Source organism: Ambystoma mexicanum, chromosome 3p, assembly GCF_040938575.1.
Source record: "Ambystoma mexicanum isolate Mex_15411 chromosome 3p, UKY_AmexF1_1, whole genome shotgun sequence".
Taxonomy (NCBI): domain Eukaryota; kingdom Metazoa; phylum Chordata; class Amphibia; order Caudata; family Ambystomatidae; genus Ambystoma; species Ambystoma mexicanum.
Genome location: NC_090925.1, coordinates 214,957,841 through 214,970,776, shown reverse-complemented (window position 1 = coordinate 214,970,776; position 12,936 = coordinate 214,957,841). Strand labels below are relative to the sequence as shown.

General features: G+C 46.9%; 1 protein-coding gene across 2 annotated transcripts in view; it reads left to right on the top strand.

The window, feature by feature from the left end:
• Positions 1-12,936, top strand: part of NOP2 (NOP2 nucleolar protein) — a 385,194-nt gene that overhangs the window by 88,148 nt on the left and 284,110 nt on the right. For both annotated transcript variants that reach the window (XM_069650683.1, XM_069650682.1), the window contains exon 4: positions 2,951-3,036. In XM_069650683.1, coding sequence (XP_069506784.1) covers positions 2,951-3,036 — 86 coding nt within the window. The remainder of the gene's footprint in view (positions 1-2,950; positions 3,037-12,936) is intronic.

Below are 12,936 nucleotides of genomic sequence, written 5' to 3'. Positions count from 1 at the left end.
AGAGGTGAGTCTTGTAGCATAAACTGGTGATCCCCCAAGTTCCAGGCCTCAACTCTGAACAGACGTCAGCAGCACGGTAGACCAAACTATGAGGTGGTCAACCACTGGGTGATCCAGGGGCACTTCTGAAGGCTCTTCTTTGCAGAACTCGGAGCTGAAGTCGATAATGGATGTTCCTGCCACTCCAGGGGTTGCAGCTCCTTTGCAGGACTGCTGTAGATCTTCAACAAGACAGGACAGCAGTAGAAGTTGGTCGCCATGCTCCATGGGCTCCTTGCAAGTCTTGATGCTGGACCGGATACTTGGCTACTTCGGTTTCTTCTAGGATCTCTTTAGAGTTGGTGCAGGGGGTCCTCTTCTTGCCCAAAAAGCCAGTTCAGAGCCGACTCCCACTAGCCAATGACCGATCTGTCCCACAGAGCAGTGGTCAAATCAGGGCTACTGTGGCACAACTCATGAATATCACTCAGACACACTGAAACCTGTTTGTGGATTGGACCCAGACCGTCCCAACCCATTTCCTGGCAGCAAACACACATAGCCCGCGGAAAATTGCTGCTTTCCCGGGCACAGGAAGTCCATGTAAGTATTTGCCTAGCCTCGCAGGCCAGGAAGTGGGGTTAGAGACAAGATGGCCAAGGCACAAACAAAAACCCTTGTGGCATGGCCATGTTTGGCCACAGTTGGTAGCCAAACGCGGTAAGGCTAAAACGAAATACACCAAAAAATAGCAAAATGTAACTGCTGCATCCAGTTTGTCCCTTAGGTACTCCTAAAGTAACCATAAATCCTCAGTGTTAGTCTAGGGTACACTAAAAAGTGTACATCATTGTACTGTAATTTAAGATGCATTGTACAATGATGAAAAGTTACCAAAAGTGGTGACAAAGTAACAAGACCAAGGGAAATGATGTTTCCCAGTACTTACAGCCTGAAGGACATGTCAGGTTCCCCATGACAAATGAGAAAAAAACACTGCAGAAAGAGCAAGCCAGAATTAAAAATGAAAGCAACAAGTTTGGGGGTCCCTAGAAATGGAAGGAAAGGTGCTGCGAGTATAATCTTTCCTGACAAAACACAAAACCTGCATATTCACGGTTCCTTTCCTGAAATCTAATTTGCTTAACTTGCTTTATTAATATCTAACATCACCTGTTAGCCACCTGGTATCAAATCATATACATCTGCCTGGTACATCTACAATATGAACAAGTAGTAAACGATAGATTGAGGCACTTGGAGGAGTGGACCATGTGCACTGGGCTGAGTGGATAAGGGGCAGACCAACTATTCCTTCTAAATGTAACCTTGAGTGAGCAAATAGGATTTAGAAAAAAACTGCAGTGTGATAAGGAGCGAGAGCAACAAAGGGATGAACAAGCCAGGGAAATGGGTGCTTTCACGTTGCAAGCTGAAACATTGGGCCACATTACAGGTCGGGCGGTCCGGAATTAACAGTGGCGGTAAACCCGCCACCACTGTTAATTCCGGACCGCCCGATCCAGAGTCCTGCAGGCGGGAGGTGATGTTCCCGCCAGGTCTGACCTGACGGGTTAAACACCGCCCGCCTGCAGGCGGACGTGGAAACACCAGCACCGTCATGAGATGGTGCCGGTGTTTCCACTTCCCCATTCCCATTGAGTCCCGAATTTACCGAATGCCGCCTCCGGAATTCCTGGGACACCAGGGTTGTAATGCCCTGGTATTTCCGGGAGTCACGGAGGCGGAATGGTAATGCGAGTCCGGGGGTAACCAGGCGGTTTTACCGCCTTGGTTACTGCCGGACTCGTAATGAGGCCCATTGTGTTGGTATTGCTAATTGGTCCTCTGCACCTGCCATGGTCAAAGTTGCTTGTCCTAGTGTTGGAAGCCACACGTGCCTTCCTTGTATGCAGCAAAGGGCTTCACCAAAGGTGCCATTGTGCACCAGTCTAATCCAGCATTACTTGGTATTAAAAGTGGTAGACTGGTTAGTGTCTGGCTTAATTTAAATGTAATACCTCTTTTTATAACTCGCTTAGTACCTGAGGCCAGTCTGTAAGCGTGGGACTGGGATTCAAAACTGTGTTGCTCTGCACTCTTGCTTCCAAGACAAACACGTTGCTCCTGAGCTATCCTTCCAGGTAAAGAGACAGAATGGGAGCCTTGTTCAGTTTTATTAATAACTCTGAATCGGCGCAACGTTTCAATAGTGTGGAATGTGTGGAATAAGCTGCTTTTGCAGCATGTGAGATTTTGTTTTACGGCCTTGGGAACTTCTTTTACATTACTTTTTATTTTTAAAAAAGTTTTTATTGTGTATGGTAAAACAACCTTTACAATATCAATATTTCATCAATAAATTACATGAAAGAATTGATATATATCAATACAAATAACATTACGATAATTAAATCAACAATGAGGGGAAAAAAAAGAAACAAAAGCATCCAATATATATCCTGGTATCCATTAATTTCCAAACAACGAATATCATTTTAGATGCACATAATACCAAAGTACAATCGCCAGATTAACGTTAAAAACGTATTTAAGTTAAAAGAATGATCAGGTTATCATCGATAAGAATAACTAACCCTGAACATTTTGGTCAGGGCCATAATACATTGATCTCTTCATTAACAATTTTTCTTCAATACGAATAATACATTTAGTTAAACTAAGAAGAAGGGTTTGGCTCTCTCCCCACATACATCTTTCCCACAGACACTCTCTGCTCAACCCAGCGACAGTAAACGGGTGTGCACCAAGGATTAACATCCTATCAGCTTCAAAGAAAGAACAATATACGTTACTTTGAACATATCTGACATGCCTACGTCATTATCTTTTCCAGCACTGTGTTTATAAACTCGTGACTTTTTCATGACTTTTACTAACAGTGATGTATGCTTGGACGGGCTGAATAACGTTGCTATCTTTCTCTCCTGCTATCTTTCTCTACCAACAGAGCACAGAAGCGGCAGCAGGACAAGAAAGTGAAACCGTCCACTGAACTTAAGGCTGTGACACCAGTGCGGAAAACGCCTGGAAAAGGTGAACTACCCATGCTTCTGCAAAGGCTGCACTTTGGGTCTCTGATTTTGATGGCGGTACCTTGGGGTGAAGCAAGGCAATTGAACTGCCTGGAAAGACTGTCCTTGCATCCTGGGGTGTAATCTGGAGGGGTGGATTATGGGGCAGGCATTGCCTCTTCACCGCAAGGGTACATATGGAGTACATGGTCTGGTTTGTGGGGGCACTCTCTAAACCTGATAACTGGTAAACGTGGGAGTGGTGGAACACCCGATGTATCGCTCAAAGTTATGGCTCTGGTCAATGGCAGAATTTAGCATCTCCCCATGCATACTCTTCAGGGCTGCTTTCTCTATGGCGATTGTAGGATAACAGGATTGCCTCGTCCTCTTATTGCATCAGGGAAATGGTCTGGATCATCCTCTGACCCCCCCCCCCCCCTCTCCCGTCGTCGTCCCCCTCCCTGTCATTGATGTCCAGGAGCACAGCAGCAGTGTCCCAAGTTATTGAATTCAGCCACCTTTCGTATACCCTGAAATGTATATAAAACATTCAGTAACAAAGCAATGTAAGGAGATAAACTTGTGCGTATGTGCTACTATTTATCCTCTGGTTGGTAAGGTGAAGAATTCACTTGTTACCTCCCCCTTTGGCGCACCAGAGAATTTCAAGACTGCCTTGTATAATTTTAAGGATAAGTGTTCTGTCAATTCCCCCTGGTGGACTTCCTTTAGCTCCACCCAGGGGGATCCAAAATTAGAATCTTTCCCCAAACTGTCTAGTACTGCAGTTGGAATAGTAAATCATTACCTCCTTAGAATATTTAGGGATGAAGGACTTCACTATCTCCAGTGTTATTCATGTACTCTTCACTCTTCAGTTTTAAAAACATTTGAACTGTTTCCCAGAGGGTACTATTGCGAGAACAGTCCTTATTCTTGTGTTGCTCTTAGTGGCTAGACCAGATGTTTATCTCAGAAATAAGCTTTATACATGCAATTTTACAGTTTAAGGTATTGATTCTGGATCTTGAGTGATATATATTTGTATTTACTGTGTGTTGGGGAGAATTCTCATAAATTTGGCAATTCCTCTCTACCTTCGAGACCCCCCAGCACTTTTGCTGGACTCTAGGACTTTTTAATTATTAACCTGGAGAGAGTGAGACCTTCCACTCTCTTGTATTTTTCTGTGATTATTTATTTTTTAAAACACTTTTTATTTGCATTTTCATAACATCAGAATTAAGAGAGCGACAGGTCCCTCCACCCCCCGCCCTGTTCCTGAGCACTGTGCTGTCAGTTCGGACTCTTCCCAACCCTTTTCCTTCTCGCGGTGGTGGCACCTTCTGTCTTCCTACCTCTCGGGGTCCCATCGACATGGTCGCATCTCTTGTTTTCTCTACCTTCCCCAACCCTCCAATCCCCCTTGTCTGTGGCAAGTATTTCATGGCTGTTTCAGATCGTTCGATTTTGATATATCGTCCAGCAATTGGCCCCAGTGTATGGTTACCTCTGACCAGAGAGGTAGCTAGAGCGGGGGGGGGCCAAGGGGGCTATAGCCCCTGGTCTTTTGGTTCTAGCCCCGGATAGAATCTCAGGAGCTATAACCAAAAGGCTAGCTAGCCCCCAATCCCGACAGTTCCAACCTCAGCGTAGCCCCGGGTTTTCTCCAGACCTAGCAACTCCCCTGCCTCTGACCCCTCCATGTCAGCTCCCATCCCCGGTAATATGCCCAATTCAGCAATCCCCCATCTGCGAGCATCCATTAGCCATCTGGATATCGCTGGACACTGTGGGTGTTTCCACGCTAGAGCCACTCGTCGTTTAGCCAGCAACAGCAAAAACTGTACCATCTTGTTTTGTTTCTTTCTCCCTGGGATTGGCCCCCAAATGCATATCTTCGGGTTGCACTCCAATTGTATCCCCAGTAGCCCATTCACCTTGTTCCAGTAGATTGCAATAATCCCACAGTCCCATACCATGTGCCAAAATCCTGCTGAGCCCCTCCCACACCTGGGGCATCCATCCGGTAGGCTAGCATTTATTGCCCTCAACCTGGTCGGTGTCACATATGTCCTGTGCAGAATATTAAATTGGATCAACGGGAATCGAGCATTATGTGACACTTTCCGGACCGATTCCCATATCGCCTCCCATTCCTTATCCAGGATCTGGTAACCCATATCCGCCTCCCATTTCTCCTTCACCTTCAATGCTGTTTTAGGTTCCCCCTCCCGTATTGCTTTCTAGATGCGTGAGATCCTCGCTGTGCCCCCTGCCTCTTCCATCAATACATGCAATAAGGAGCTCGTTTCCGGCTCCTACGGCATTCTGTCCCACAATTCCACTGGTCTACTGACTATGGCCCCATATGCCAAGAACAAGCCCTTCGGTAGGAGATATTTTGTGGACCATTCCGTGAAAGTCGTTTTCCACCTTTGAATGGGTCTCCTGTTTTCTCACACCCTTTTTCCCGAAGCCTCTGCATCCCTGCTCTCCCTGCTGCCTGCCGTAGTTTAGGGCCCCCCCCCCCCAAGGCAAACTTCCACTGTATAGCCCCTGCAGCCCCTTCCTCCGGACATACTTAATCCATGTCTCCCTAACCGCCTCCAACACAATTGAAGACCCCTTGTTCTCCATTGGGTACCATAGTAGTTCAGCTCCCTGCCAGTGCAGTGGTAGGCTCCCTATTAATCCCTTCAAGGTTTCCCCCCCTGGCTGTCCCCATTCCAACACTGATTGTAGCTGTGCTGCTATGTATTTCTCGGTCGGGCCGGTTTAACCACCCCACTCCCCTCACCCCCTCTCCATTCTGGATCTGTGTAGTATCGGTAAGGACACCCTTCTTCTCCCCGTATTCCACAGCAGTTCCCCCACCTTACTGTCCAACATTTTGAAGAAGATTTTCACTAATGCTACCGTTCCAGAACTGTATCGAGTCCCCTATCCTTAAGTGCCCTCCCGGTATTATTCGTAAAGGTTTCTTCCATATCGTGAAATATTTGTATGCCCAGATATTTAAACGATCCCTCTCCAATTTTATCCCCTTCACCAGGAGGTCTCGTATATGGCAGTCCTGTAGGAATAAGGGGAATAAGATTGATTTTACTTCGTTGATACGGAAGCCGGAAATGTGGTGGCAATTCTTTAATATTTCCAGTAGCGCTGGTAGGTTCTCTCACGGTTTGGAAACATATAAGAAGAGATCATCCGCATACAGTGACACTACATGTTGGATCCCCCCGACCCCTATCCCTGCCTCTGCCATTTCCTGCCGTAGGAACTCTGCTAAGGGTTCCAGCGCTAGAGCAAAAAGTATCGGAGACGCCGCACAGCCCTGTCGTGTCTCCCTCTGCCCAACTCCCATTTTTCTGATACCCATTCGTTCGTCCTAACCATTGCTGTCGGTTTGGTATAGTAGGGCCAGCCATTTACAAAACGTATCCGCGAACCCAAATTGCCTCAGCACCCGAAATAGCCACTTCCACTCCAGCGAGTGAAACGCTTTCATGGCGTCAAAAGAGGCGACCGCCAGGGGTTGTCTATGGGATTTGACCTGGTCCGGTAACATTAATCGCCTACACCAGGTCATGGATGTATTTCTGCTACCTATGAATCCACAGTGGTCCGGATGAACCAGCTTCGGAACCACCCTTGCCAATCTGGCTGCCAATATCTTCCCATCCACATTTAGTAAGGATATGGGAAGATACAGCATTCAATCTAATGGGTCCTTTCCCTCCTTCAGAATCACCGTTATTATTGCTTCTCTCATAGACTGTGGGAGGTTCCCATTCTCAAATGCCTCATCCTATACCTTCTTGAGTTGTGGGGTGAGGAGGTCTATGAATGAATTCTGAATAGAACTCAATGGGGAATACGTAACTGCCAGGGGAGGTGCCCTTCCTCATGGTGTGTATCGCCCATCTAATATCACCCTCCTCTATCGGGCCTCCAATTCTTCTTTGATATCCTCCCCTAGTTTTGGCAACCTGATCATGTCCATCAAGTCTTCCACATATCCCTTATCGTAGGTGTATAGCTCCTTGTAGAATTCCCCAAACGCCCCATTAATCTGTTCCTGGGTACCCACTGTCTCGTCCCTTTTTTAGTCTTGATTTGGGTTATCTCCAGTCTTGGGCCTTCCCTGTTTATCAGCCAGGCCAGTAATTTCCCCGTTTTGTCCCCTTCCCCATGCAGTCGGATATCACGTTTACTATTGTCCAAATGTGCTAAATCTGCCAGGGTCTTATGGTCGAGCCCCAAACTCTGTGCCAATTTGTCCACCCTCCTTATCCAATTCCGCCACTTGCTCCTCGACGTAGTGTGCCCTGCAATCTTTTCCTCATCCCCACCGTCGTAAAGAGGCACAATCCCCTAATGTTCGCCTTCAACGCCTCCCAGAGCATTCCCATTGAGTCCACTGACAACTCGTTTAGTTCAAAATAAGTCCCAATCCTTTTGCGTATTTCATTGAGAAAGGCCCCATCCTTTAGTGCGTCTCTCTGCATTCGTCACAGCCGGCGCGGGGGTCTCCCACCTCTCCCCATTAGTTTGACCACTAGAGGTGAATGGTCAGAGAGGGTACGTCCCAAGTATTCTGGCTCCTCAAATTGCCGGTAACATTCCCTCCCATCAGGAGATAATCGTGCATGAATTTGAGCCTTGGACCCCCGAGTAATACGAGAAACCTTTCTCCTCGTCATGTTTTTCTCCTGCCATATTGCCACCAGGTCGAGGTCCTCCAACACCCTGTGGAGGGATGCTGTCCCCAGATTCCACCTGGGTTGTAGTTATGATTGCCTTCCCCAGGTCTGCACTTGTCCAGTAGCTTGCTCCCACCACGCGTCACCTATAGCCTGTGGTAGTCCCCTCCAACACTGTTCCTACTTTTATGCCTGACGTCCAGGATGTTAAGCTGTGTGGGGCTCCTGCGGATCAACAATAAGTGCAATCTGCGTCCCCAGAAACATCTTGTGTCGTGCCCGTGTATCACCGTCGTAGAGTGTCAATCTGAATGGCCCCCTCAGTCCTGATTATGCCTTCTGAGGTTCTTTCACCCACTTATTTTCTCAAGGGGCGCCACTGGAGTATCAGTCTAGTGGGGGGGGGGGGAACCCGTGACCGTGGGTTGATGCAGAGATCCAGATTTGTTGTCTGGACCCTCTGCGGGTCATCCTTTCCTCTCCCCTGATGATGTGGTCCGTCCATATGCAGGCACCTCCACAGTCCTACCTTCCCTGTCGTACCATGTGCCTGGGAGCTCTCAGCGTCATATGGCTATGCTTCATGGCTCTTAGGGCTGCCTGTCATGCTATGGCGCTCCTTTGACGACTCTGGGGTGCCTTCCCCAGTCATTATGGGCCCTCCTTAGTGCTGGGACGTAATTGTTCCCCCTCTGGCTGACTGGCACACTGCCAGTTGCAGTCGGAGTATGTCGCGCCCTGCTCTCTCACCTTTTTTAGCACTGGAGCTCAGATCAGTCGTGCTGCCGTGTTGCTGTAAGTTTCGCTGGCTCCCGGTAGTCTGCCGCCAATTTCAGCAACCTCAGTGTGTCCGATGCCAGTCTCTGGGTCCTTTCCATCCTGCTAGGATGGATTTGTGCTCAACCGAACCGGCACCGCCGACGCTTGGACCACTTCGCCCGCCTCTCCTTTCCTCACCGTGGGTGGCCATAAGATGTTGCTGCGGTCCCACCTTCGTCCCGGGCTCTGGCGTCTTTATGGAGAGGCACTGATAACTTGTGTACCTCGGGCTGAGCGGGACACTTGCTCGTCCGGGGCTCACAACCTCTCGATGTTCACACGCTGTCGCCTCCTGTGTCTGTGTGAGAGTGCTCGTCGTCACCTCCAAGTATCTACGCACGAGCAGGGTGCACCCCCAATTTCTGGGTGTCGAGTGATTTTCCATGGCTCTCCCTAGCAAAAGTCCAGCGGCCATCTTGGAAGCGCTGTTACCTCTACTTCACTTCGCTTACCTTAACGCTGCAATTCTAAGGGGCTTGCCCTTCATGGTTCGCCGCAGCAGGGATGCCGTATACCAGATCAAGCTTTCCGCCTCAGACAGCTTCAATTCTGGGTCATTTTTAGGGGGTATTATGCAGGATTTAATCAGGATTATTCCAATGGCATGGGAGCTCTGAGAGCCTACGTCACGCTGGCTGGCCACGCCCCCATTTTTCTGTGATTTGAACTGTTTCTTTTGGTTTTGGATTCTGACAAACTCCATAGGCATCATCTTTTTACATTGTGTCACACAGCACCTTCAGTGCAGTGGCAAAGGAAGCCTTTTAGATTTCCCAAAGCTTTAAATACATTCTCTTGGATAAACTACTGTTTCCAAGAACAATGAAGTGAAATTGACTTTACTTATATTTTGTAACTTTCTAGACCCAGCACACCCTATCTTACAATAGGGTGTTGGAGGGGTTACTTGGTCTAGTTTCTCATGTAACACTTTATGTTGCCCTTTCTACAATTAATGGCTGGTGGCAGTGGTTTGCTTTTTCCTACCATTGTGTGTGTTTACTGCGGGCTGCGTTCGCAGCTGCAGTATTGCACCCATGCATGCCCATTTTGTCAAAATGGCCCTGCTTTTCTTTTCTTGCCATTTCTTGTTGGAAAGGTCCTGCTTGAGATTTGGGTATAGTGATGGGTACTCCCAAAGATTTTTTGTTATCGGGGGGACAAGTCTGTAGACAGGGAGGGTAAGGAAGGTAAGAACAAGGTTACAGACTGACTACCCCTCTCTCTAAAGTCTGACGACACACCAGATGCAGGTGCTGAAAAGGCTGATGTATCAATCAACAGCAATTGCCTCAAGGAAGAGACACTTTATAAACAGAGCCGTAATAATTGTATCAATAAATCTCTTTAATAGGTTTTGTTAAAAAAATTTTGTAGAAAAAAGATAAATATATATACTAATCAGCTTTGTCATATCTCACTCATACCATTCATATCAGTGCAATCATTCTGTGACAGACGGGTGCGGAAATTAACAATTTCTTCACACATATTGGTTGTTATTAATATGGAAAGACAGTGAGAAAAAACACATTCGAATTTTCTATAGGTCGACATATGTTTCGGCCCCTTTCAGCAGTCCCATCGTTGTCTGCGGTGGTCTAAATAATCAGTGCTGGGCCATCTTCAGGACAGTTATAATTTAATACAAGCTTAACGTCTTCACCCTATTTCTGTGTGACAAGCCAAATCGGTGGCCGAAAAAAATTTTTTTAGTCGTAGACCACGGAGATAGAATTTTGGGGGTATCTTCGGTATTCCCCTGCTTTATACCCAAGTGTCCCTTGGGCAGTGGGTGGAGCCTTAAAATTCTGTAGCTCCAATTCGTATCTTTGATAAGTTGAATCCGATTCATTTAGAAGCGAGCAGACGCCGCCGGAGCCACAACGCCATATCGCTAAAACAATCCAAAAAAGACACCACGAGGTCGAGTATTCAAGAAAGCCACTCGTTTTTGCAACTTATCAAAGATACGAATTGGAGCTACAGAATTTTAAGGCTCCACCCACTGCCCAAGGGACACTTGGGTATAAAGCAGGGGAATACCGAAGATACCCCCAAAATTCTATCTCCGTGGTCTACGACTAAAAAATTTTTTTCGGCCACCGATTTGGCTTGTCACACAGAAATAGGGTGAAGACGTTAAGCTTGTATTAAATTATAACTGTCCTGAAGATGGCCCAGCACTGATTATTTAGACCACCGCAGACAACGATGGGACTACTGAAAGGGGCCGAAACATATGTCGACCTATAGAAAATTCGAATGTGTTTTTTCTCACTGTCTTTCCATATTAATAACAACCAATATGTGTGAAGAAATTGTTAATTTCCGCACCCGTCTGTCACAGAATGATTGCACTGATATGAATGGTATGAGTGAGATATGACAAAGCTGATTAGTATATATATTTATCTTTTTTCTACAAAATTTTTTTAACAAAACCTATTAAAGAGATTTATTGATACAATTATTACGGCTCTGTTTATAAAGTGTCTCTTCCTTGAGGCAATTGCTGTTGATTGATACATCAGCCTTTTCAGCACCTGCATCTGGTGTGTCGTCAGACTTTAGAGAGAGGGGTAGTCAGTCTGTAACCTTGTTCTTACCTGCTTGAGATTTAGTCTGGTTGCCAAACCAGGTTTTGGTCCCTTTGTTCATTTTGTCTTTGGCAGGATTCACTGGTGAAGCCTGCCTCTGGCTCCAGTGTGTCTGGCAGGGCAGGAAGCAAGGGATGATCCTGAAACGCCCTGTGCTTAGTCTCCCTGGTTACAGGAATGCACCCAAAGGTGATTTGCGGGTTGTAGGACAGCCACCCTGCTGTGATTGAATGGGAGAGACTTGCATAAAAGGAGAGATCTTTTGCAAGGAAGGCAGTCGACCACTGGACGAAAGAATCCGAAGAAGAACCTGGAAGAGAAGCTTGCTGCAGCTCCTGCACCGTTGGTTTGCCCGGAGAAGCCCTGCTGCTGTGCTGAAGCTCCAAATTTGCCTCGGCCTGCGAAGCCCTGCAAAGGACTCCTCCCCTTGGGTTGGTGGGACAAGACCAGCTCATCTGGAAATCCTCTCTGAGCTGGCTGTACTTCCATTGCAGCTGCAGGAACCGATTGCCAGGGAGAGGAATACCGGAATCGAGTGAGTGTCTTTAAATCGGACCCGAGCTCCAGAAGATCCTCCGAACACGCTTGAAACAGGACTAACCAGGCATGAGCCACCTCAAGAGTGCTGGACCCCAGAAGCAAGGAAAGTCCACCAAGTGTCTGAGAACCGCAGTGGTGCTATTTGCAAGAAGCTGAAACCGCGAAGTGCCGCTGATCTGAACATTGCCCATTGCTGCCGCCAACCTTCAAATCGTAGTGCATGAGTCCTCGGACGTCCTCCCTCTTGTCTCCATGACTGAGTCCCAGGAACAATAGGATCTGCCATTCTACAACAGGAATAGAAGCCAACTGTACCGAATTTCTTCAGACCTAAGGTACTGTAAACTAAGGTGTACTTACCTCTTGTCTAGCTTGTTAGCTCTCAGTTGAAACTCGCGTTTGCTGGCTTTTGCAGAGTTGCTTGCAGCTTTGCCCATCACAAACCTCCCAGCTTGTGGCCCAACAGGGATTTCATTTTCTATAAAATCTCTCAACAGTGTGCAAGACTTTTTACTTACCTTCAAGAAGTGCCTCAGCTTCCCTAGACTTTGCTCAATTGACATTGGCTGTCTTGACTCCCTGAAGACTCCTCTAACCTCTGACTTTGTGCTTTAACTATCCCTACACAAAGTCATACATTCTTTACTTGTGTAGCTGGGAAAGGGTTAATCTACATTGCATTGGGGTGTCATAAAGTACTTAACTGTTTGAGAATCTTGTTAACCGTTTTGTTTCCTTTCCTAACCTTTTCCTTTTGACACCAAACTCAGTATTGCTCTAAATGTACCAGTGATATATCGATGTCCAGTGTCCTAGCTATTGAAGTCACCTCAAGGTGTAGCAAGTGTCTATGTGCCATCCCAAATGGGTATCTGATTTATTGAAACTGTGTATTTTGAAGTATATTTAAGTGTTACATATTTGCTCCTTTCTAAATAAGGCTTATTCACACTGACCGTTAAATCAATAAATACTTGTTTAATCTGGAAACCTTGAGTGTATGTGTTATTTGAATACCTTTCACTGAAACTCCATGTTGCAACCCTACAGCTCACATTGACCCCTCTTGAGATAAGCCTGGCTGCTCAGTCACTCTACCAACTTGTGTAGTACAGCCTTCTACCAAAGGTTGGGTTACCTATTGCTAAGAGGACAAGGCTGGTGCAGTCTCCCACAAGGTACTGCCTCCAATCTTGCCTAACCGATTGGACCACCACCACTGGGGGGCTGAGGGGAGGGGGGTGGGTTTGTTTG